This window comes from Equus caballus, chromosome 5 (assembly GCF_041296265.1).
Source record: "Equus caballus isolate H_3958 breed thoroughbred chromosome 5, TB-T2T, whole genome shotgun sequence".
Classification (NCBI taxonomy): domain Eukaryota; kingdom Metazoa; phylum Chordata; class Mammalia; order Perissodactyla; family Equidae; genus Equus; species Equus caballus.
In genome coordinates, this window is record NC_091688.1 from 14194609 (window position 1) to 14221984 (window position 27376).

At 37.0% G+C, this 27376-nt stretch overlaps 1 protein-coding gene across 3 annotated transcripts in view; it reads left to right on the forward strand.

Annotated features, from left to right (window-relative positions):
* SOAT1 (sterol O-acyltransferase 1) overlaps positions 1-27376 on the forward strand; it is an 80348-nt gene that overhangs the window by 24392 nt on the left and 28580 nt on the right. For all 3 annotated transcript variants that reach the window (XM_023640234.2, XM_023640236.2, NM_001301149.1), the window contains 1 exon segment: positions 10456-10514. In XM_023640234.2, the coding sequence (XP_023496002.1) occupies positions 10456-10514 (59 nt within the window).

Sequence of the window (27376 nt, forward strand, 5' to 3'; positions counted from 1 at the left end):
AGAAAAGGCAGATAAGCAAAAGTTCAAGCATTTATGGTTTTTTCTTGGATACATTCCTAGAAATTGTTTTTAGGTCAAGGGGAATGCATATTTATAAGAGTTTTTGGGTAAGTATTGCCAAATTGCCTTTTGGAAGTTGTGCACTCCCAGTAGCAATATGAGAGTGCCTGTTACCTCCAACTTTTTTTCATTCGTGGATCACGTGACCTTTTGAACAAACTATATGGCATTTCAAGAGAGAAGAAATTCCACTTGCTTGAAAAATGCTTTGTAGAATGAGACACGATATAATTACTAGCAGTAATAAAGTTATTGAATATTAATTAGTACTTTTTATAGCTTTTAAGGTCAAAAGATTGAGTTTGAATATCTTAGTTCATTAGAGGAAGATTAGTCACAAGAAGTGGAAGATTCTAGCTGATACTTTCTTTGACAGCTTTCTAACTTTTTTTAAAAAAAATAATTGTGCTCAAACATAATCTTGAAAATGTTTCAGATTCTAAGAAGGCAAACAAAATATTGTCAATGATTTTTTTTTCTGGGGTGTAATGTATTTGAGGCAAATTTGTGTTTTAGGAGAATTGCTGAAAATTATTTGAATATAATTTTGCCCAGATGTAATGGGTATATTTGTTTTTAAATAATGGGATGTGAAGCATAACTTGATTGACTATTTTGAAAGAAAAGGAGGCCTATTTGCCTTTGGCTTCTAATGAGATATTCTTCCTGGTTTTCTCTCTATATGTTGCCAAGCTCTGGAGCAGGAATGTAACCACACATAAAAGTGTTCTACTGGGGAAAATATTAGACAATCAATTTTATTCTCTTTTTTCTTTTTCTTTTTAAAGATTGGCACCTGAGCTAACATCTGTTCCCAATCTTCTTTTTCCCCTGTTTCTTCTCCCCAAAGCCCCCCAGTACGTAGTTGTGTATTCTAGTTGTAGGTCCTTATGGTTGTGCTATGTGGGATGCCACCTCAGCATGGCCTGATGAGCAGTGCTAGGTCCATGCCCAGGATCTGAACCAGTGAAACCCTGGGCCACTAAAGCAGAGCACCCAAACTTAACCACTCGACCATGGGGCTGACCCCAATTTTATGATTTTTTTAAGGGGTAATTGCTAGAAAAATTTAGGCCGGAAAATTTGAGGGAAGAGCTTGTTTTTTTTAGATTTAAAAAAATTTTTTCCTTTTTCTCCCCAAAGCCCCCCTGTACATAGTTGTATATTTTTTGTTGTGGGTCCTTCTAGTTGTGGCATGTGGGATGCCGCCTCAGCATGGCTTGATGAGTGGTGCCATGTCCGTGCCCAGGATCCAAACCGGCTGCTGCAGCAGAGTGCGCAAACCATGGGGCCAGCCTGAGCTTGTATTTTTTTAATCTTTTCTTCTTAGCAAGAACATTCTGGAATCTAGTTTTAATAATTTTATCAAAAGTTTAATCTTGGAATTCTAGGTTCTTAGAATAAGAATTGCTTGGGGCCAGCCCCATCGCCTAGTGGTTGAGTTCGGTGCACTCCACCTCAGCGGCCTGGGTTTGGTTCCCAGGCGTGGACCTACACCACTCGTCAGTGGCCATGGTGTGTCGGCGATCAGCATGCAAAATAGAGGAAGATTGGCACAGATGATAGCTCAGGGAGAATCTCCTCAACAACAACAAAACGGCTTGCTCTTAGTAGTCATTTAATTGTGCCTTTACATGCAACACTGAGATTAAACCCCTTTGATCTATATATAAGGCAGTGTATTAGGTTTGCTAGTAGGGAGGTTCAGATGAATAAGATACTGAAACAGAAGACAGTCCCATGTTATAAATAGGAGTTAGGTAAATTATAGTAACTAAATGGTGTAGGAGTCCAACGCGGTCGGGAGTACTTGCTTTAGAATGGAAGAAGGTGTCTCACAGAAGAAGTAGGATTTCAGTTTAGCCTTTGAAGAAGAGACTGGGAGAGAGCTTTCAAGCCAGGGGAAAGGTCTGAGTTTGCAAAGCTATGGAGTTAAGATAGTACAGTGTTACGTGTACGGCATTTTGTTTGCTTTTAGAGGAGGCTGTTCGGGGAGGTAGTACAGATGGATTTGTGGTTTGTTTTCACAGATAGGAAGACAAAATTGGAAAGGCAGGAGGAAGTCAGAAGATGGGGCTTACTGTGTGTAATCATTGACTGACTACCTCCCTGTGTGGATGACTGTATCCTGTCAGTGCTTAGATTTCCTCTTGTGCAAAACCCAGGAGAGCAAATATGAAAGCACAGTTTATGGCTATATAGCACTAGGTTCATTAAGCTATTTTATCTTCTTGTTAATGGTGCTGGCAACTTTTCTGTCCCCTATCCTAAGAGAGCTTTACAGTTCCCCGCTATATAATAGATCACCTGAGAATTATAATCTACATGAAATCTAATATTTCTACCAGAAATGATCTCTTTTGATTTTAAAATAAGATTATATGATGATGTAAAAGTCTGATGGTAGTAGGCTAATTCTTTTATTGCATTTATGGGTAACCAACACAGTTGATACAGGGATGGCGATAAAAGAAAAATAAACCAATAAAAAAAAAGTTAAAATTATACTTCCTGGATTATTTTGATTATGGAATAGAAATATATTTATTGCTTTAAAAAAGTTATAGACTAATCGTGATTTGTATGTCCATTTATTGCCTTTGTAGATTTCCCATAATACACCTTTAAAAATCTCAGTCTTTTGTCCTCATGCTAAATAAGTTGGGGCTGTTTCCTCTTCCATTAGTCCTTGCTCAAGAAATACAAGATAGTTTGGTTTCATTAAAAAGCACATTGCTGAAATTTGATTATAAACTTTTTAAAGTAATATATACTCATTGAAAAATTCAAACACTGTAGAAATTCATAAAATAATAATTCTTCCCTTAAATAATCAGGCTTTTTTCCTACTTGTGGGATCATATTTGGGATATCTTCTGCAATTTGCTTTCTCTAAATTTAGTAAATCTTAGACATCTTTTTATTCAGTGTAAGTAAGTATAATTCTTTTAAAAGTATTTGTGTAGTGTTTCTGTTGCACAAATGCTTGGTAATTTATCTAACTTGTCCCTTATTGATAGGCGTTTAGATTGTTTCCAGAGTTTCAATATTATAAACAGTGCTGCAGAGAACAACCTTGAAACACTATCTTTGTCTACTCGTGCCTAGTATACTTGTAGGATACATTCCCAAAAATGAGATTGCTGGGTCAAAGAGTTTCTGTATTTAAAATTTAGATATTACTAAATTTCTTTTTAAAAATGTTATACCAGTTTACACTCCTGTCTATATTTTTTCCCTATACTCTTGCTAATATGTGTTACCAATCCTTTTTTTTTGCTGAGGAAGATTTGCCCTGAGCTAACATCTGCTGCCGATCTTCCTCTTTTTTTTTCTTTTTGCTTGAGGAAGATTAGCCCTGAGGTAACATCTGTGCCAGTCTTCCTCTATTTTATATGTGGGTTGCTGCCACAGCGTGGCTGATGAGTGGTGTAGGTCTGTGTCCGAGATCTGGACCCAGGCCACTGAAGTGGAGTGCACTGAACTTAACCACTACACCATGGGGCCAGCCCCCAATCTTTGTTTAAACTTGCTAATTTGATGGGTGAAAACCAGTATAGCATATAGCATGAATTTTTTCTCATAAATAATAAATGAGGTGAAGAACTTTTTACATATATTTATTGACTATGTGTTTTTTCTTTAAAGGCCTTGTTCGTATCCTTTGCCCATTTTTGTTCCTTATCTGGTCTCTATTATTTTTCTTTTATTTTTTTTAAAGAGCTCTTTCTATAGTAAGGAAATTAATCCTTTGACTATCATGTGCTGCGAATATTTTTTAACTAGCTAATTGTCTTTTGACTTTGCTTATGGTGCACCTTGCCACGTTTAGTTTTTATGTAATCAAGTATTCTTTTACTGCATTTAGATTTCTTTTCATGCTTAGAAATCATCCAAAATTATGAAAAAGGAAAACAGATGAATTTTTTACTTACTTTTAGGGTTTTTTATATTCAAATTTTTGACTCATCTGAAATTTATTTATTTTTTTTCCTCCTGAAATCCCCCCAGTACATAGTTGTATATTTTAGTTGTGGGTCCTTCTAGTTGTGGCATGTGGGATGCCGCCTCAGCATGGCCTGATGAGCAGTGCCATGTCTGCGCCCAGGATCTGACCTGGCGAAACCCTGGGCCACCAAAGTGGAGCACTCGAACTTAACCACTCAGCCGTGGGGCTGGCCCCTGAAATTTATTTTGAATAATGAATGTTAGGGATCTAATTTTATAGTTTTCCAAAATGGCTAGCCAGTTGTTTGAATGTTATCTATTAAATCTCCTTTCCGTATGAATGTTTATGTACTCATTTCCAGTTCAGATTCCATTTTCCACAGTAGTGCATACGTGTGATTAGTTGAGAATTTTGAAAGGTGTTTGAGGTCTGGGTAGAGCAAAGCGAGGCCAGGATGTGGGTCTTCTAAGGCATGGTCAATGAGAGTTTTTAGAAAATAATCAGGATTTTAAGATGAGTTTGAACTTCTTTAGAGGATAAAAACGTATGCTATGTCAGTGCCAATTAGCAATTAGCCAATTCTATACTTGCCACTGGGAGAGAAAGAAAATGTTCATTAAAAGAACTGAAACTTGGGGCCGGCCCTGTGGCTGAGTGGTTAAGTCTGTGTGCTCTGCTGTGGCAGCCCAGTGTTCTGTTGGTTCAAATCCTGGGCGTGGTCATGGCACTGCTCATCGGGCCGTGCTGAGCTGGCATCCCACATGCCACAACTAGAAGGACCCACAACTAAGAATATACAACTAGGTACAGGGGGCCTTTGGGGAGAAAAAAAAGGAAAAAATTAAAAAAAAAGAACTGAAACTTGAAAAAATGGTTGCTAGTCACTGCTTAGTACTCCTTAGTCATCTTTAGGAATTTAGTCATTATAAGTAGGCCTTAGTGAATGATGAGGATATAATTGAATGAATAAATGAGTTGCCAATTTAACATACTTGGTTATTGGTCTCTTCTTGTGGATAACATTGGCAGTAGATTTGGCATAGTAGTATAAAAATAGCATTGTTACGGGAAGAGATTTGGTGAACCATGAAGAAGCAACCCAAGTAGAAAGGCATAACTCTGGCGCTGTTTAATGTGGGCCTCAATGCTCTCATTTCAGATTTACTAAAGGTATCACTATAATAGTGCAGTACAATGGATGATCCCTTTTATTTGACATGAAGATTGTGTATGGTACAGTCTCTTTTTTTAAGGTGGTAAAGCATGTAATGATTTTAGAAAGATCTTAATTAAAACTGGTTGAAATAAGATTTTTGATACATCAAAGAGTAAATTTTAAATATTCCAATTAAATCTAGTAGACTTTACAACTGTTAGGTAGTGTTCATGAAGATAAATATTGCAAGTCTGATGTTTTGGAGGTCAGAGGCTTAGGATAAAAACAATCTAGAGTAGCTTTCCTTAAGGATTTGTCCTTGGGTCTACTAGTTAGATATGAGCAGTTAATGCTTAGTTATCAGTTAGTGATATTTCAGAAATTGCATAACCCTTGGTCCCGGCTTATCACTATTTCAGGGTCAGTGTTTTAGAAATTTAGAAGCCTTGACTTGACTTATGTGGTTGGATGTCTGTACATAGTTCTTTAAATCATTGCATGTTAGCTTTTAGGGCATTATTCTTTTGGCTGTTTTGACATTGAGTTTTTTAACTCTTGGGTAGGAAGAAAGTAAAGAAATTTTCTTTTGACTATTGTATGAAGTTAATTTTAAGGCAAAGGAAAATGAATTGGGTTTTAACATATTTTTCTTCTATTTACATAACTTTACTGTCATTTTGAGTGGGGCCTTCAGAGACTCTAGTCTAAATGTGAGCAAAAACTCCCTTTCCCTATTTCCTAGCCCCTGACTCGTAAAAGCCAATGTGTAACAGTGGTTACGTTATTTATGGAGAGACAGGTTCCTTTTGGAAGTGATGCACAGGAGGGAGAAGTAATTTTTTGCAATGTCTTCTTCCTCATCCCCCCATGGTAATTGAGTTAGTTGAAGGGAAGAAGCTTATGTATTCATTTATATATGAAATAATGGCGTATTTATGAAACTATGGTCTGATCGTAGATAGTAGAGAATTAAATTAAAAATGTATTCTTACAATTCATAGAAAAATCAAATATTTGTCTTATCCTTATATTTCTTATCTAATCAGTTACCAGTTTGTGAATATCTTCAAAATTTATCCTCTCCTGTCCATTCTCATTGCCATTGTGATTTTTGACAACATCGTTTCTTGTCTGGATTTATTGCATTTCTCTCTGTGGTCCTTCTCATCCTCTCCTGCCAGAGTGGGCTTTCCAATATCAGATCAGTTACTTTCCTGCTTAAAATTCTTAGTTTCCTCGAAGACTTTGTTATGATACATACAGGTTCTTCATGATAGGACCTCTAGCCTCCTTGCCAGTCGTAAACACCACCACTGCCAACAACTGCAGATACTATTCTACTGTCTGCTGGCTTCTACTGTGGGTGTTGATAAGTCAGGCACCCAGCATAATTGCAGTTCTCTTGTAGGTGATATTTTCTTTCTGGTTGTTTTTAAGAGGTGTTTTTTGTTGTTGTTTTAAATAAACTTCTGTATTACTCAGTTTCACTATGATGTCTCTAGTATGTAAGTGTAGATTTTTATTTACCCTTCTTAGGATTCTGTGACCTTACTTTGAGGATTGGCTTCTTTCAACAGTTCTGGAAAGTTCTCAGCCATTGTCCCTTCAAATTTTGTCCGTCTTTATAGACCTTTCATTAGATGCATTTTGGACCTTCTCATTCTCCATGGCTTTTTTCCAGGTGAAGTATTGTGAAAAGATATAAGTAGTCTAAATGTCCAATAGAGGATTAAATAAATTATATCTCAGTCATAAAAAGAAAACAATAGGCCAGTAAAAATGATGTAGCAGGAGGCATAGTGACATGGAAGGATGTTTGTGAGTTATTAAGTGAAAAAAGGTAACAAAGTAATATGTATAATGAGTCCATTTTTATAATATGTATATTTATAGTATGTATATTTGCCAAAGTAAAGGGACAAATGATATTTACCAAAATATTAATGTTAGTTACTTGAACACCATAGGATAACGGGTGAACCTTTTTGGGGGAAGGGGTTTTGGGTTTTTAATTTTCTGTAACGAACATTGCTTTTAGAATAAGGAGAAGAGGGGCTGGCCCAGTGGCGCAGCAGTTAAGTATCGCTCATTCTGCTTCGGTGGTCTGGGGTTTGCTGGTTCAGATCCCAGGTGCAGATATGGCACTGCTTGGCAAGCCATGCTGTGGTAGGCGTCCCACATATAAAGTAGAGGAAGATGGGCACAGATGTTCGCTCAGGGCCAGTCTTCCTCAGCAAAAAAAGGAGGATTGGCTGCAGATATTAGCTCAGGGCTAATCTTCCTTAAAAAAAAACAAAAAGAGAAGAGAGGGTTATTAAATTTAAATTACCCCACATGCACCCCCCCAAAGTTCATTCTGGCAAAGTAAATATTTCTGGAAAATTACATATCTTATAAATTTGAGTGCCCTTCATTCTTCCTTTTAGGCATAATGCACAATAGCAATTGTTATATTGAAACAAAAATACTCAAATTATTACCACAAAGAGCAGATGAGAAAATATAAATACTCATTAAAAATATACTACTAAAATGATACGAAGTTACGTTATCATAGTTTTTGGGAAAGACAAAGATAGCAAACTAGAAGTTGTAGTCCTCTGCTTCATGTGTCAACACTTGTTCTGTTCTCTTTCATTCATGTATCTGTGCAGAAGGTCTGTACCCATGATGATATCTGATATTTATTGGTTCCCATAGTAGAAGAGGTAACTTGACATTTCAATTGAAAAGGAAAAATAAGGACGTTTACTATCAGATCATAAAATTCTTTTTCTGTAAGAAGATACTATAGTATTTGAGGATATGCTTTGAAAAAAATATAGAAACTAAAGAGGTACTATTTCAAGATGACTAAGTCTATATTAAACTTAAGGAAATTCTGATAAAACTCTAACTCAAAGACAAATCTGACCTTAACAAGAAGTTCCAGTAATTAAGACTTTTAGCAAGCAGAATGAGCGGTGTAAGCAACGTTAGTGGGCCCCAAGTTTAGTAGGGTGGACATTAACTTTTGCATTAACACTTAGTTTTTGTTATCTTAAAAATGTTGCTTTAAGCTATGAATGTTTTGCCAAAGAAGAACTTTAAAAATTTTTAATAAATTCATCAAAAGCTAAAATATAGGTAGGTTATTATGCAAGATATTATATGTGAAGACAAACTATTAATGAGTAAAGGCAAACTGCATTCAAAATGAACTCTACCCGTAATTTATTAAAAGGGCAGACCTTGATTACTCTGGCTGCTTACTTAAATTATAATAGTACTGTGGTTTAGTATGAAAATTAAAAACTGTGTGCAAATCTGTGGCAGTAATAAATCACAGTATACAATACATATGGAAGTCATACAGACCAACAAATTCTCATAAAAATATTTTAATAGCTTTAAAATCCAATTTTTCTTTAATATGAAAAAAAGATTCTCAAGTCAGATTAATTAAGAATTCCTTAATTATTACCTCAATTAGTCAAATTAAACAAACTACGTTACTGTGACTTAATATGTAGAAAGGAATCTTTCAGAACACGGAAGTTAAAATGAAATGAATTTTAGAATATTTTCATCATTCCCCCCCCCGCGCAAAAAAACCCTTGTACCCATTAGCAGTCATTCCGCATTCCCACCACTCCCATCATCCCTGGGCAACTATCAATCTTCTGTCTGTCTCTAGAGTTGTCTGTTCTGGACATTTCATGTGAATGGAATCAAGCAATATATAGTCTTTTGTGACTGACTTCTTCCAGTTAGCATAATGTTTTCAAGTTTCATCCATGTTATAGCATCTATCAGCGTTTCTTTCCTGTTATTGCTGGGTAGTATTCCATTATATGGATAGACCACATTCTATTAATCTGTTTATCAGTTGATGGATATTTGAGTTGTTTTCACTTTCTTTTATTATGAATAATGCTGCTGTAAGCATTCATGTACAGATTTTTGGGTGGGCATGTTTTCATTTCTCTTGTTTATATACCTAGGAGTGGAATTTCTGGGTCATATAGTAGCTCTGTGTTTAGCCTTTTGAGGAACTTCCAGTCTGTTTTTTAAAAGCACTGCATCATTTTACATTCCTACCAGCAATGTCAGAGGGTTTTAATTTCTCCACATTCTGACCAACAGTTTTTCCCCCCAGTTAAACTATTCGTACCAAGTGGGTACCACTCTTATAAACATCATTGTTACAGGTGTTTATAAACACTTCTCTAATTGCATTGCCGAAGAACCATCATACCCAATCCCCAAAGTAACAGTTTTCTCAAAGTTTCCTGCACGTACAACTTTTATCCCCCCCTGGCTTTTTTCAGATATAGCTAACACATAACTTTGTTGAAGTTTCAGGTGTAACATGGCCAACACTTGCTATGTGTTTTTGATTATAGCCATCCTAGGTGGTTGTGAAGTGATATTTCACTGTGGTTTTGATTTACATTCCCTTATGGTCAGTGATGTTGAACATCTTTTCATGTGGTCTTGGCCATTTGTATATCTTTTTTGGAGAAATGTCTGTTCAGATACTTTGCCTATGTTTAAATTATTTGTTTATTACTGAGTTGTAAAAGTTCTTTATATATTCTGGATATAAGTTCCTGACCAGATTTGCAAATATTTTTTCCCATCCTGAGGGTTTGTCTTTTGACTTTCTTAGTGGTGTCCTTTGCAGCAGAAAAGTCTTTTGAAAATTTTGATGAAGTCCAATTTATTTGTTGTTGCTTGTGCATTTTAGTAGTCAGAGTTGCAGGATCCATTCAGAGAATCAAATTTTCCATGCTGTCAGAATTGGATGTTACAGCATCATATTATTAATATAGTTGTAATTATTGTGTGTACATATAGGAATTTTCTTTTTTCTACATAGCATTTTTATGTATACGTTTCCTTCTATTTATATTGCCCATGCTTCATTTTTTTTTTAGATGTTATTTTTCCTTTTTCTCCCAAAGCCCCCCGGTACATAGTTGTGTATTTTTAGTTGTGGATCCTTCTAGTTGTGGCATGTGGGATGCTGCCTCAGCATGGCTTGATGAGCGGTGCCATGTCCGCGCCCAGGATTCAAACTGGCGAAACCCTGGGCCGCTGAAGCAGAGCGCACAAACTTAACCACTCAGCCACGGGGCCAGCCCCAACCCATGCTTCATTTTTAAGAACTGTGTTGTGTTTTGTGGCTGTACCATAGTTTACATAGTCATCCTTTTTTGCTTGTTTGTTTTTCAGCTTTATGATTTAGATAATGCTGGTAGGTAGCTGTATCCATCAACTTAAAAGTTACATTTTTTTCTTTCCTTAGGTCGGATTGACATAAAACAGTTGATAGCAAAGAAGATACAGTTGACGGCAGAGGCAGAGGTAAGTAACTCCCTCTTCCAGAAACAGAAATAAAGAGTTTTAGGGTAGAGTTTTGTTCAGTAAAATTTTTAATGCTAAATTGCTTAAATAATTGTTTACCTTTCCTATCAGTTGACATCATGCTGCTGTGGATCAGGAAAATAAGGTCTGCCACCTTGTCACCCTACATAAGAACCAGTTTGCCTTTTTCTCTCCCATCTCATCCTGTCACTTTCATTTTCTGGCTTTTACCAGCAAAACTCGGTTTTAGTAAACCATGATCCAGTTGAATGTTTGTATGAATGTGTAAATGCTTTGTGAAAGTATCTATCATGGTTCACAGTAAGGAATAGATCTCCAATAAATGTTGAATCTGAATCTAGAAGTAGACTCCCTGTTAGGGACGTAGAAGAAATACCAACTCAAAAACAACAACGTGGAGCCATTTCAAAAGGGGCAAACAGTTCTACAAGTCAGAATTCAGCAGTGCCCTCAGGAAATTCTAGAGGACAAAGAACAGGTATTTTTTTTTTTTTTTTTTAAATAATCCAATACTGTGTGTGTCTGAATGTAAATTGACTTCAAATCCAAGGCAGCCTCCCTTTTCCCCAGTGAGAAAATTGCTTCCAAAATTTATTGACCAAACATCCAAAGATGAAGATGAAATAGCCTTGTTTTTATTTATTAATTTAGTCACATGTGCATGCATGCATACGTGCATTTATAGAGAATAATTTAAATTTCAATATTTTTACAGGCATATTTCACAGAACAGTAAATACAAGATTATTTATATTCACTTTGATATTAGTGTCTTCTTAATGATCAGAGCTAGTTTTTCAGTATTTTCCAATCCTGGGGTACAACATTTTCACTTTCATCTCATTTGTTGGAGATACAGCACTTTTTGAGTCCAGAAATGATGCTCTCACTAGAAGTTTTAGTACAAGTACCCGTTTGCTTAACATTGAGATCTACCCCCAATTCATCCAATAAATATATTTCTGATTTTTACCATGTAACCACTTATTGTATTGCTTTATAAAATGGTATTCAAAAGGTGTATTTATTTACTATACTTGAAGCTGTGAGTCTAGACCCCTAGTTAATAGTGTGTTAAATTTTGTTTTTCTTGATTGCCTTAGAATACATGTGTAAGCCTTTAAAACTATAATGGTGAAGGTCATTTCTGGTGAATGTCTTTTTCCAATTAGTAATTTGTTCTTTCATTGTAAGAGACTTTTTTTTTTTTTTTTTTTTTTTTTAAAGATTTTATTTTTTCCTTTTTCTCCCCAAAGCCCCCCCGGTACATAGTTGTGTATTCTTCGTTGTGGGTTCTTCTAGTTGTGGCATGTGGGACGCTGCCTCAGCGTGGTCTGATGAGCAGTGCCATGTCCGCGCCCAGGATTCGAACTAACGAAACACTGGGCCGCATGCAGCGGAGCGCGCGAACTTAACCACTCGGCCACGGGGCCAGCCCCTGTAAGAGACTTTTTAAAGACTTGATTATTAGATAACTTCCACTTATCTGAGGGGTAATTTATAATTTTGTCTAACAAAAGAAAAATATTTAATATATAGGCATGTGTGCTGTTTTTAAGGGCCCGTTCTTGCAAATTTAGTGATTAGAATAAAAGAATTTTGTTTTTATGGCTTAACTAGAGTATTTCTAACCCTCGTTCCTCTAGACAGGCTGGGCTCCAGGTTGATCTTCTATTCCTTATCAAATTCCCCTTCCGTTCCTCTTTTGCTCCTTCTCTCCTCAGCATGAACACAAAGCCTTTATTGTGTCCTGTTTGTCAAAGTTTCAAATAGGTGAAAGGACGGTCCGTCCCTGCTATTGTTGCTGTTTATCAAAAAAATCTAAAATGGGAGGGAAACTTAGTTTTATGCAGAATCACAAACTCAAGGAGGAAAGGGTGTGTGGAGTAGGAAGTAGAGGTGGGGGAGAGAGGGACTAGAGGAAGATTAGAGGGAATTTTTCACAGATTTAAGTAGAAACTTTGTGGGTTTTTTTGAGGATGATTAGCCCTGAGCTCAGATCTGCCACCAATCCTCTTCTTTTTGCTGAAGAAGATTGGCTCTGAGCTAACATCTGTGCCCATCTTCCTCTACTTTATATATGGGACACCTGCCACAGCATGGCTTGAAAAGCGGTGTGTAAGTCCATTCCTGGGATGTGAACCGGTGAACCCTGAACTGCCGAAGCGGAATGTGCAAACTTAACTGCTGCGCCACTGGGCCAGCCCTGAAACTTTGTTTTTAAAGATAGTTTTCTCCTTATCTGTTTTGTATATTAATCAGTGAATACACTTATATTCTTTAGTTTGGTCAGTTAGGAGTGTTTGAAGGAGAGGGAAATAAATGAATGTTACGTGAGGGAGAAGAAGCTGAGGGAAACGGGGACATTGGTTTAATTAATGTTGTCGTTACTCTGTATTATGCAAATGATATGAGGGTCACAGAGCCCTCAAGACTTGTTCCCTGTTGTTAAGGGAAAGCTTGGCCTGCTCAGCTTAGCTTGAGCAGAGGTTTGGAGGTAGGAATCTTACATTGTATCTTGGAAATGACACTTGAATCGTGTCTGCGCCCCTATTGGGGCACAATAGAAAAATACAGTTGGAAAATTGGGGCTAGATGGTAAAGCACTTTTTCCTCTACCTTTATGCCCTTGTTCATGAAGCTCTGTCTACTTGAAATTTCCTTAAACTTCTTACTTTCACCAACCGAAACACTGTATATCCTTCAAATTCTAGCTCAAAAGCTACTACTTCTACGGTAAATACCCGAACTTGAAATCATGTTCTCCCTACTTTATACTTCTAAGTACTTAGTTTATACCCTTAGAATATACTCTGTGTTTATTACAGAGTGTTTTTGTTCTGAATGAATCACCAAAATTCTTCTGGTGAACTTGTAGGGGGACTTAGGAATATTTTCATTGGCAATTTGACATCAAATGAATTGAATATCTTACCGTTGTTTATTAACTGAAATGTTTTTGAGGGCAATATATTAGGAATGCTATTCTGATATCAAAGTTGGGGATAATTTATAGTTTGGAGACAGTGAGACCAAGTACGAAGCTATTGTAACACTGTAGTGTTCTAAACTGAGGAACCAGGGGCTGGGAGGGGAAGGGCCTTACACCAGGTGCTTTATATACATACCCTTATTTACTTAAATTATTCCATTTTGTAAGAGTGATCTCTAACTGGTTTCATTTTGTTGTTGTTTTGCTTTATTGGTTGAAGCAAATTGGTTCATTTAATAACATGAAATGACTGTCAAGGTGACGGGTGTAGAAATATTGTTTGGAGCTATGAAATTTATTTGTTCTTTCACATGCTAATTCCTTTTTTCTTCCGGGTTTTTAGAAATAATTTTTAAAACAAATGAAAATCAGGAATCTCTCTTGTCATTTGTAGTTGGGTCTCATGTTCCAACCCAGTTGTCACTCATTGTCATTGGACTGTCTTCCTCTGATCTTTAAAAGTAAGAACACTGGACTAGCCATCTCCAGGGTCCCCGTCAGCTCTAACAGTCTGTGTCATAATTGTGTAGCTAACTTCAACTTTTGCTTCTAATTCACTATTTCCTGTTATGTAAAGAGAATGGGTAGCCTATAGGTCTTATTGGCTAACTCTTTCGGCTCCACAAAACTAGAGTTTTCAGATAAAATACAGTCTGTCTAGTTAAATTTGAATTTCAGATAAACAAATAGTTTTGTAGTCATCATGCAATATTTGAGACATATTTAGACTAAAAAACTTATTTGTTGTTTATCAAATTCAAATTTAACTGGGTGTCCTATATTTTTACTTGCTAAATCTGGCAACCTTCAAAGAACTCGCTGTAAAAATTTAGATACATAGATAGAGGAGGTCATATTAAGGAAGAGTGAAGAAAATTGTCAAGAACTAAGCAAGCTCTTTAGTCTGAAGGGAAGAGGGTGGTGGAGGTGATGACATTAGTGGGTTGAAATTAGAGGATTGAACTGATTGAATCTCTTAAAGTCACTTGTAGGTCTAAATGCTGTCTTAAGAAGTTTTAAGTGCTTAATTAAAAAAAAAATGTGCTAGTGGGGTAATACGTTGTGTGACCCTGAGTCATGGCCTTTTGAAATCCTTTGAATTGTGTTGTAGCAAGACTTAAAAGATCTTGGAACAGTCCAGAGGAGATTCAAGTGATTAAGTGCCAACTAATTTACATTAATAGATAAATTAGCTTTGTTTTAACATTGTGTTAGTTAAATTGTTTCTTTTAGTTGCAAATAACAGAAACCTACTTTGGTTTATTTAAGCGTAAAAAGAGATGTATTTGAAAAATATTAATATATCTCATAGAATTCTAGGAGAAGCTGAATACTCATGCTTTGGAAAGGGAAAGGATTTTAGTAGCAAGAGTTAAGATAGTTATGAAATTTTCAATTAATAAGATTTCCTGGGGCTGGCCCCATGGCTGAGTTGTTAGGTTCACGCGCTCTGCTTCAGCAGCCCAGGGTTTCGCTGGTTTGGATCCTGGGCGCGGACGTAGCACCGCTCTTCAGGCCATGCTGAGGCAGCGCCCCACATGCCACAACTGGAAGGGCCCACAACTAAAAATACACAACTGTGTACTGGGGGGCTTTGGGAGAAAAAGGAAAAATAAAATCTTTAAAAAAAAAAAGATTTCCTGTCAGTCTTTCTAAACTCAGAGTTTCAGATTTATGAGCGAGAGGATTGGATTTTGGCCAGAAGGGCGGGGCCATTTAGTACAGCCCTGTCCTGGAGACTGGGTGCCTGCTCTCACCTTTGAGGACAGTTTCCAGAGAAAAGGAAATATGTTGAAAAAAGAAAAGAGAGTGTCTTTACTCTCAATATTTGTAGAACTTTTATTAATGTATACAATTTTATAAAGAGAATGTTAGGTCTAATGTGAAAATTAAAGGGATGAAAAATTACTTTCTATTTCCACTTCTTAAAAATACATATTTGTCGCAACATGTTTTCTTTGCTTCTTATATAGTGTTGCAAGTATTTTTCACATCAATACCTTATGCTATTGCCCAACCATTAAATAAGCAAACTGTGATGAGTAAGACTCAGATGGCATGTCTGCAATGAGGACTTCTCTTCATGGTTTATTAGTCATTCGAGTAACCTCTTCTAAAATTTGATTTCTTGGCGGACTGCTGGAGAGATAAGTCTAAGTAATTTCTGTCCAGAAATTTTTTGATTGTTATATAAGGTGAGATTAGGTTGTGCTGTGATAGTAACACAAGAGGAACACAAGTAATTGTCTCTTAAACAAGATTAGAAGTATATTTCTCTCTCATGTTAGTGATCCAGAGTTGGGAAGTCCACAACTAGTATGGTGACTCCATGGGGCTCAGGGACCCTGTTCCTTTTACCTCCCTGTCTCATAGGCTGTGATCCTCCTTCTCATTGTCCCAGTGGCTCCAGCCATTTCATGAGTTCCAAGGAGTAGAACTGAGGTAGGGAAAGAAGGAGGTAAAGGAACAGATAGCAGCTATTTTTTAAGGAAGTTTTCTCGAGGTTTTATCAAGCTAATCCTGCCTGTATCTCATTGGCAAGCACTTAGTCACGTGGCCACATAGGTGCAAAAGGAGACTGGGAAATTTATTTATTCTGAGCAGTCATATACCCAGGACAAAGTCAGGGATTCTAGTACTAAGGAAGAGGGTGAGGGATGATAGGTTGACAACTAACACCTCTGCTACAACTGTCTGTTTTACTTTCCTGCCCCTGATTGTCTGGTCAAATCTTAGCTTCTTTTGGCTATGTAAGTGTGACTATATTGTTCTAATATTTCACTTTCTGCCTTTTCTCATTTACCTACCTTTGAAAGCTGTAAAATGATGTCAGTGTAAGTTGATATTTGTGATAAGAAATTACATGATTTTAGAGCTCTATCGAAGACCTTAGAGATGATAGTTACTCTCTATTTTACAGTTAATGAGAATCCAAAACGTCAAAACTAGTCACATTACCGGTAATATTCTGCATATCATTGGTTGAACACATTTTTTTCTATTATTTTAATATCTCTGAAAATGAGAAAACACTGTGCTATTTAGTGTAATTCACTTGGCAGCTTTTTTCTTTCTTAGTACCAAACAAAAATCAGTGGCATCTTAGATGAATACATTCTTTAAAAAAATATGGCCAAGGTTTGTTAACATTTTATTTTAATGTTGTGCTACCATATAGGATTGCTTTAAGAAGAGGAGGGATATATTTTCTTACATAAAGTAGCTTTTTTCTGATTATAGAAGTAGTACAGGCTCATTGCAGAAAATTTATAAGAGACAAGTATAAAAAGGAAACAGTCATCACCCATATGCCTGCCCCTTGGAGATAACATTTTGGTTTATTTTCTCCCAATAATTTGTTTTCCTTTTCCATCACACACAGATCCATGTAGACACATACGGGCATGTGCATCATAGATACATTAGCAAAATCAGCATCAGTTTATATGTTCAGTTTGTATATTTTTCTTAACATTATTTTGTGTTTTTTTGGTGTTGAAATATTCTTTGAAAATGTTGTTTAAAAAAGTGACTTCATGTTAGTCATTTGTATGGATGTATCATTTGTTAACTGTTAGGACTGTATTTTTACTACTTTCTGGTTTCTAGCATTTAACAGTGGCTAATAAAGAAGTGAAGGAGGGGGTCGGCCTAGTGACATAGTGATTAAGTTCACACGCTCTGCTTTGGCGGCCTGGGGTTTGCAGGTTCAGATCCTGGCTGCAGACCTACACACCGCTCATCAAGCCATGCTGTGGTGTCTCACATACAAAACAGAGGAAGATTGGCACAGGTGTTAGCTCAGGTACAATCTTCTCAAGCAAAAAGAAGATTGGCAACAGTTGTCAGCTCAGGGACAATCTTCCTTACCAAAAAAAAAAAAGAAGTCAAGGAAGTAGGTAAAGATGATGAGAAACGGTAAAATATACCATTTGGATAGTTAAGATGAGGGAGCTACCTAAGTAGATTAAAGTAAATAAATGTATTTCAGCTGATTAAAAATGTGATATCCAGAATATTATAATCTAGTTTAAATTGGGAGACAGCCCAGGATGAATTTTATTTTTAATAAAAAGGGATTATAATTCAGAGCTCTAATTTTATTAGTTACTGGTTTATCTTGAACCTTTGGCTTCCTATATTAAGGATTATGTAATAATTATGCTCAAGACTTAACTTCCCTACAAGTTCTGATTTTTAAATATGGAGGAGGAGTTTATTACAATGCACTGTTTAGGACTATAAACTTCTGCATTGCTGCTTTCAAATGCACTGTTTGCAGTAGAACTAAGCTAAACACCTTTTTATTAGATTACCTACCATTTTCAGGTTACATGTACCTCATTGACTTTTTTTTTTAAGGCTTTTCTCTTTTGGCTTGTGCTAATCAGATAGAAAATATTTCAGATAAAGTACAGTGGAAAGCAGTATAATGTCATGTGAACTCGGAGGTCGTGTAGACCTGATCCTGGTTCTACAGCTTACAAGTTCTGTGACTTTGGGCAAGCCACATCACTTTATTTGTTCAAGCCGAGATCTCCTAATATGTAAAATAGGAATTATATTGTCTACTTCAGAGATTATTTTAAGACTAGAAATAAAATAGAAAAGCCCCTAAGAGAGTATCTAGCATATAGCAGTCATACAATAAATAACAGCCATTACCAACAATAGCAACAATAGTGATTTGCAGTCTCTTTCCCTTCATGGCTTCTAGAAAGAAATCAGGGCTAGGTGGTTTTTTAAGATAATTACCTTCTGCTTTATCAGACATTGGATACAGCCAGTGGTGTTATGAGTAGGAGTTTTCATGCCAGAGGTTGGTTTCAAAAGCTGTTGGGAAATATATTTAACACCTGCAGTCTTGCCGGTTGCTTTGCTGAGAGCTGGATGTACAGTGGTTAACAAAAAGACATGGTGTTTAAAGTCAGATTGGGGAAGCAGATATTAAGAGACCAAAAAATTGAAATATATAGAATTTCAAATTGTATTAAGTGCAATGAAGGAAAAGGATAAGGTGCAGTAACTTTAGAGCGAATTGTCAGGGGAGACTCCTCTTTAGGAGTCAATTTAGTAGACCTAAACACTGTACACACGTGTCGCTTCATGATGGGCACAGGTTCTGAGAATTGCGCCCTTAGGTGATTTGGTCATTGTGCGAACATCATAGAGTGTACTTACACAAACCTAGATGATACAGCCTACTACACACCTAGGCTGTATGGTACTAATCTTAAGGGACCACCGTCGTATATGCAGTCCTTCATTGACTGAAATGTCATTATGCGGTGTATGGCTGGATTACCTATTCTCTTAGCTGTTTTGCTCAAAAAGGTCAGATTCCTGGTTCCATGCCACTGTGAGGTTAAAAGATTTCTCTGTGGAAAGCCAGGTAGTGAGTCAGAGAAACAAGTAATTCATGGACTGGCAATATGATCTTGTGTAGTCAGATTATAATTTTGTTTTTGAGGAAGATTAGCTCTGAACTAACATCTGCAGCCAATCCGCTTTTTTTTTTTTTGATGAGGAAGACTGGCGCTGAGCTAACATCCATGCTCATCTTCCTCTACTTTATATGTGGGACGCCTGCCACAGTGTGGCTTGACAAGCGGTGCGTAGGTCTGTGCCCAGGATCTGCACCGGTGAACCCTGGGCCACCAAAGTGGAAAGTGCGCACTTAACTGCTGTGCCACCTGGCTGGCCCCTCAGGATAATTTTTTATACTCTGTACTCAGTATACATTTTTACTTTGTGTTTCTTTCTCTGAGCCTGCTTTTTTTATTTTTTCATGCCTCTTTGCCTTTGAAAGGATTGTTTATCTATCAGTAAATGACCCTGCTCTTTTCTCGTTTTAAGACTGAGTCCAAAGTAACCTCTGCTTAGAAGCCTTTTTAGAAGAGTTACCTTTCGGGGCCGGCTCCGTGGCCGAGTGGTTAAGTTCGCGCGCTCCGCTGCGGCGGCCCAGGGTTCGGATCCTGGGCGCGCACATGGCACCGCTCGTCAGGCCCCATTGAGGCAGCGTCCCATGTCCCACAACTAGAAGGACCTGCAACTAAGATATACAACTGTGTACGGGGAGAGTTTGGGGAAATAAAGCAGGGAAAAAAAAAAAAAAAGATTGGCAACAGTTGTTAGCCCAGGTGCCAATCTTTAAAAAAAAAAGAAAAAAAGAGTTATCTTTCTAAAATGCAAATCTGAAAATGTTTACAAACCTTGTGCTTAAAACATTGGTTTCCAGTTGCCCTTAGGATAAAATGAAGAATTCTTACAATGGCTTGAAGGCCTGTCGTGATCTAGCCCGTTTGCTTCTCTAGCCTCATCTCTGATCACTCATGCGTGCCTTCAGTGTGTGTTCCAACTGTAGGGTCTCTGCTTCGTGGTTGTTGTTCCCCATTCTTAGAATCTTAAAGGTTGTGTAGGTCAGCTGCTTATTTAAAAAATGAGGTTTATTTGCGTGCTAAAATATCGTGATTCTGTTTAATGTATTATCTAAGCACCCAGCTTTTCTAGTTTCTAGTTAACTATCTGCCTCCTCCTTCCATCATCCTTCTTTCCATCTCTCATTGTGCTGTGACAATCATAGTCCATGGGCTGGATGAAATTAATAGAGACGAGATCGAGAAGATAAGCAAATTAGAAAACTTAATAACCTTCAACCTCCTTTTCAGGTTACTGATATTAGACATTATTCAGATTTATTGTGATCATATTTTGAAGTTCTAATTAATGCCAGTTTCAGGTTATAGAAGAACTCAGAAGAAGGTAGAAGTGGAGCACGTCTTGTACTATATTCTTCTATATTCCCTCTTAGAAAGGGAATGATAGTAATAAGCAGTCTTTTTTTTTGCTGAGGAAGATTCACCCTGAGCTAACATCTGTTGCCAGTCTTCCTCTTTTTTAGCTTGAGGAAGATTAGCCCTGAGCTAACATCTGTGCCAGTTTTCCTCTATTTTGTATGTGGGTTGCTGTCACAGCATGGCTGATGAGTGGTGCAGGTCCATGCCTGGGATGGAACCTGCAAACCTGGGCTGCCAAAGCAGAGTGCATGGAACTTTAACACTCAGCCATGGGGCCAGCGCAAAGCAGTAACTCTTTATTTTCCTCAGTCCTTGGATACATGAAAGAAGGCTGAGGAGACGGAGTGGTGTCAACAACAGAGTTCTTCCTTGTGTCCCAGTAGAGCAGCTTCTATCAACTTTAATTCCTCAGAGAAAGAAGAGAAGCCAATGAGAAATAAACATTAGGCATCTAGGTAGTATAATACTGTGTATAGGAATGTGGTAGGTTTAAATAGTTAACCTTCTAATAGTAATAGCACTAAATGATAGAATTTACTTAAATTGTAGTTTTTATTGTGCATTGTTTTATTGTTTTTTTCTTCATAGGTTAGCTCTGACAGTGGGCGGGGGCAGAGTAACAAATATCTGCAGTGATAACTGTGTTAGATACTGTGCTATGCGTTTTTGCAGGTTTTTTTGTTTTGGGGCCTTTTTTTAGAGTTGATAGAACAGTTTAGCAAGTTAGATGTTATTCATTTAAATTTTGCACATAAGTAACTGCTCAGAAAAGTGAAATAGCCTGCCTGAGGCCACACTCAAGTGGTAGAGGTAGAATTTGAACCCAGGTCTGCCTGGCTGGAAGCTTATATATTTCTTTTACTAGTTCTTATCAGCACTAAAGACGTCTTTTTCCTTAATATTGTACTAGCTCGAGTATGGATTCCTGAACTACCCACATATACAAGTTTTACTGCAGGAAAAGAAGACATGAATTAATCATTAAAATAGGGACCTTTTTGCTCAGCATGCCAAAGCAGTGTTCTGTTCTGTCTGAGGTGTCACAGTTTGGAGTCATAGATTGGGGGATGGGGAGGGAGTTGTGAAAGAAACTTTCGAGGAGACTTGACATCTGTCACCACCTTATACTGGCCCTCACACTATTGAGATGCCTGTGATATTTATTCTTAGACTTTCTCTTTTCTCTCTCTGTTCTCCTGTCACTCTGAACTGGTTTTTCCTTTTGGCATTCACTGCACCATTAATAACTAATGTCTTTCCTCACTGATGGACAGTGAGCTCAGTGAGAGCAAGGCTGCATGTGTCTTGTTCACCAGCACAGGTGCTGAATAGTAGAAGTACTGCTTGTTATCCAGATCTCTTTGGTCCCTGAGATCAGATAGCAGGTTGGGATAACAAGGGATCCCCTTAGTTCTGGAGTGAGTGTGCAAGCAGAGAAGGTAGGAGTTTTGGAGTATGGGAAGGAAAGGAAGGGAATAGGAGGAAGGGGGAAAAAGGGTACAATTGATAAGCAGGGTGAAGGTAAGGAGATTGTCGTAGAAGTTTCAAGTTCTTTGGAATGTACGGCAAAGCCTTGTCTGTGGGCAAGTAGTGAGTAAGGCACAAGAGCTTGTGCCGTGAGAAGTTGACTGCTCTATTTAACTTGAGCTGGGTGGATTAGGACCTGATTTCAGCAGCTTTTCTGACATTTGTATAGCGTTCATCATGGTTTTTTTCATGCTTCTGGTCTACTCGACCCAGTACTTAATTGGAAAGGGGACTGGTTCCAGAGTATGAGGAATCCTAGCTAAAAGAAATGGCTTGGTTCCCTTTGCCACATCTCAAGATTGCAGTCTTCCTTTTTAATGTTGAGTGAAATTTCCGTAGACTGATGTGAGTAGGGGTGAAGTGTTGGTTTAGCCCCCTCCCGCCATCCCTCGCTTCTTTTCTGACCTTAACTCTTATTACTCTTTTACTTCAGCTAGGACATCCTATTTCCTTGCTTTTTCTCAAATATATATATATATAGCTCTGCTTTACTCCCACGGGAATTGTAAGTTCCATAGAGACAAGGATTTGGTTTTGTTCATTGTATCTCCAGCGCCTAGAACTGTGCCCAGAACTGTACCTAGCACTTAGTGGAGTGAACAGATTCTTTCTTTTCTTGCCTTTTAGTATATTTCTATGTGGGACAACAGTTTTGTAACTGGAAAAAACCTTTACTGGTTATTCAGTCTAATTCTAGAGATGAAATGAGAAAAGAATCTTTTTTCTTTTTGTTATTTTTTTTTTTGGATTTGTTTTGTCTTTGGTTGGGGAAGCATCCTATTGAAGAATTTCAAAATGAAGATGGACATATAATTGAAATGGAACAAGGAAAAGGAACCAAAATAACATATAGATAACCTTAATATGAAAAAATAATTCTATAAAAACTCTTTATTTCTTCCAGGGAACATAGGTCCTCTACATTTTGTCCTTAAAACCAACCTCCCTCATTCACACTTTCTGTTGGCTAATCCTTTCCTGTCTTGCTGCTTTTCATCACTTTTTCTCCTTCTGCCACTTTTCATTTAATCTTAAATCCTACTGGTCCTTTGAGGTTTCAATTCCCAGCTCAAAAAATACATTTCCAATCATCTTATCCTTGCTTTCTTTGTTTGCTAAACTCTTATATGTTCTTTGAGTCTTTATCCATGGTTATATTGCTCAGATGATACTTAGGTACTCTAGTCTATATTTTTTATATGTATGTATCTTATATTTTCCATCTCCATCAGCTGTCTGGTGAGAGCTGGGAACTTATATTCTCACTGCCCAGGACCCAAAAGGCATTTAGGAATTGTGGGAAACAGAGCAGTTTGAAAAGCCTTCCTAAATTGCATTGATATTTTTAGGCTTTACTTTTTTTTTATTGTGGTCATAATAGTTTATAACGTTGTAAAATTTCAGTTGTTCATTATTATTTGTCAGTCACTATAGAAATGTGCCCACCCTCAACCCCCTTCCCCTCGTAAGCACTAAACTGTTCTCTTTGTCTGTATCTTAGTTTATCTTCCACATATGAGTGAAATTGTATGGTATTTGTCTTTGTCTGGCTTGTTTCACTTAACATAATACCATCAAGGTCCATCCATGTTGTTTCAAATGGGACGATTTTGTTTTTGTTTTTTTTTATGGCTGAGTAGTATTCCATTGTGTATATAGACCATATCTTTATCCAGTCATTACTCAATGGGCACTTGGGTTGCTTCCACTTCTTGGCTATTGTGAATAATGCTGCAGTGAACATAGGGGTGCATAAGTCTCTTTGAATTGTTGATTTCAGGTTCTTCGGCTGAATACTCAGTAGTGGAATTGCTGGGTTGTATGGTATTTCTATTTTTAATTTATTGAGAAATCTTCGTACTGCTTTTCCATAGTGGCTGCACCAGTTTGCATTCCCATCAGCACTGTATGAGGGTTCCCTTTTCTCCACATCCTCTCCAACATTTGTTATTTTTTGTCATTTTTTGTCTTGGTAATTATAGCCATTCTAACGGGTATAAGATGATATCTTATTGTAGTTTTGATTTACATTTCACTGATGATTAGTGATGTTGAACATCTTTTCATGTGCCTGCTGGCCATCTGTATATCTTTGGAAAAATGTCTGTTCATATCCTCTGCCCATTTTTTGATCAGGTTGTTTTGTTGTTGTTGTTGAGTTGCATGAAGGGACTTCCCTTTTGCCATTGTATGTTCTTGGCTCCTTTGTTGAAGATTGGCTGTCCCTAGATCTGTGGTTTTAATTCTGGGCTTTCAGTTCTGTTCCATTGATCTGTGTGTCTGTTTTTGTACTAGTACCATGCTGTTTTGTTTACTATAAAAAATAGTAGTATTTTTTGAAGTCAGAGATTGTAATGCCTCCAGCTTTGTTGTTTTTCCTCAGAATTGCTTTAGCTATTTAGGGTCTTTTGTTGCCCCATGTGAATTTTAGGATTCTTTGTTCTATTTCTGTGAAGATGTCATTGAGATTTTGATTGGGATTGCATTGAATCTGTAGATTGTTCTAGGTAATATGGACATTTTAGCTGTATTTATTCTTCCAATCCATGTGCATGGAATATCTTTCCATTGCTTTATGTCATCATCGATTTCTTTCAGTAATGTCTTATACTTTTCATTGTATAGGTCTTTCTCCTCCTTGGTTAAATTTAATCCTAGATATTTTATTCTTTTTGTTGTAATTGTAAATGGTATTGTATTGTTGAGTTCTCTTTCTGTTAGTTCGTTATTAGAGTATGAAAATGCAACTGATTTTGATAAGTTGATTTTGTACCCTGCAAGTTTGCTGTAGTTGTTGATTATTTCTAATAGTTTTCTGATGGATTCTTTAGGTTTTTTCTATATATAAAATCATGTCATCTACAAACAGCAAGATTTTTGCATCTATGCTCATCAGTGAAATTGGCCTGTAATTTTCCTGTTTTGTGTTGTCCTTGTCAGGCTTTGGGATCAGGGTGATGTTAGCCTCCTAAAATGTGTTAGGAAGTGTTCCATCTTTTTCAACTTTTTGGAATAGTTTGAGAAGGATAGGTACTAAATCTTCTTTGAATGTTTGGTAGAATTCTCCAGAGAAGCCATCTGGTCCTGGAATTTTATTTTATGAGAGGTTTTTTGATTACTGTTTCAATCCCTTTGTTTGTGATTAGTATGTTCAGCTTCTCTATTTGTCCTTGATTCAGTTTTGGAAGTTTGTATGAATCTTGAGAATTTACCATTTCTTCTAGATTGTCCAATTTGTTGGCATGTAGTTTTTCATAGCCTTCTCTTATAAGTCTTTATATTTTTGTGGTATCCTTTGTAATTTCTCCTCTTTCGTTTCTAATTTTATTTATTTGAGGCTTCTCTCTTTTTTTCTTAGTGAGTCTGGCTAGGGATTTGTCCATTTTGTTTATCTTCTCAAAGAACCAGCTCTTAGTTTCGTTGATCCTTTCTACTGTTTTTTGGCTTCAATTTCATTTATTTTTGCTCTAATTTTTATTTTTCTCCTTCTGCTGACTTCAGGCTTTGTTTTTTCTTCTTTTCCCAGTTCTGTTAGGTGTAGTTTAAGATTGCTTGTTTGAGGTTTTTCTTTTTTTAAGGTGGGCCTGTATTACTATGAATTTCCCTCTTAGGACAGCTTTTGCTGCATCCCATATGAATTGGTATGGTGTATTTTCATTTTCATGTGTCTCCAGATACTTTTTGAGTCTTCCTTTAATTTCCTCATTGAACTATTTGTTGTTCAGTAGCATGTTGTGTAGTCTCCACATGTTTGTCCCTTTCTCAGCTTTTTTCTTGTAGTTGATTCTAGTTTCATAGTATTATGGTTGGAAAAGATGCTTGATATGATTTCACTCTTTTTAAGTTTATTGAGGTTTACCTTGTTCCCCAACATATGGTCTATCTTTGAGAATGTTCCATGTGCACTTGAGAAGAATGTCTCTTCTACTGCTTTTGGATGCTGGCTTCTATAAATATATCTGTTAAGTCCGTCTGGTCTAGTTTTTCTTTTAAAGCCACTGTTTCCTTGTTGACTTTCTGTCTGGATGATCTATCCATTGATGTAAGTGGGGTGTTAAGGTCCCCTACTATTGTCTTGCTGTTAATATCTCCTTTAGTTCACTTAATAGTTGATTTATGTACTTTGGTGCTCCTCTGTTGGGTACATATATAAGTGTTATGTTCTCTTGGTGGAATGTCCCTTTTCTCCTTAGATACTGCCCCTCTTTGTCTCTCATTTCCTTTTTTATCTTGAAGTCTTTGTCTGATAATAAGTGTGGCAAAGCCTGCTCTCTTTTGTTTGCCATCAGCTTGGAGTATCTTCTTCAGTCCCTTCATTCTGAGCCTGTGTTTGTCTTTAGAGCTGAGATGTGTTTCCTCGAGGCAGCGTATTGTTGGATCTTGTTTTTTAACCCATCCCACCACTCCATGTCTTTTGATTGGAGAATTCAATCCATTTACATTTGGAGTGATTATTGATACATGGGGGCTTAATGTTGCCATTGTATGACTCATTTTTCCAGTTGTTTTTATTTCCTTTGTTTCTCATCCCATGTATTTCAGACTACCCATTCAGTTTGGTGGCTCTCTATGATGGTTTTCTCTTTATTTATTATTTGTGTCTCTTCTCTGACTATTTGCTTAGTGGTTACCATGAGGTTTGTTTTAAAATCTCGTAGGTGAGATAGTCTGTTTTCTGATAGCCTCTTATTTCCTTAGTCTAAGCCGATTCTATTCCTTTCCTCTTCCTCTTCTAAGTTGTTGTCACAACTTTTCCGTCTTGTCTTGTGAGTTTGTGGTTAAAATGATGAGATTATTTTTGATGTTTTCCTCCCCTTTATCTTTAATGTTATAATGATGTGTTTGCTAACCTGTTCTGATAGAGAGCTGTGCTTTTCTGATTTTGTCTGCCTATTTATCTCCTTGCTCCAGGCTTTGTAAACCCTTTCATTTTTTCTTCAGGTGTGATGATCTTGATCACTTCTTGGGGCGGGGGGTATCTTGTGGTGATGAACTCCCTCAGCTTTTGTTTATCTGGGAAAGTTTTTATTACTCCATCATATCTGAAGGATATTTTTGTTAGAGTATTCTTGGCTGAAAGTTTTTGTCTTTCAGAATTTTGAATATATCATTCCACTGTCTCAGCCTGTGAGGTTTCTGCTGAGAAATCCACCCAAAGCCTGATAGGGGTTCCTTGATAGGTTATTTTTTTCTGTCTTGCTGCCCTTTACATTTTTTCTCTGTCATTGACTTTGCTGGTTCTACCAATACATGCCTTGGATAAAGTCTTTTTACATTGGTATAATTAGGAGTTCTTTTAACTTCTTTTACTTGTATTTCCAGCTCCTTCCCCAGGTTTGGGAAGTTCTCAGCTGTTATTTCTTTGAGGAAGCTTTCTGCTCCATTTCCCTCTCTTCTCCTCTGGAATACGTATAATTCTTATGTTGCATTTCCTAATTGAGTTGGATATTTCTTCATTTCTCTCTCTCTCTCTTTTTTTTTTTTTTTAGGAAGATTAACCCTGAGCTAACTACTGCCAATCCTCC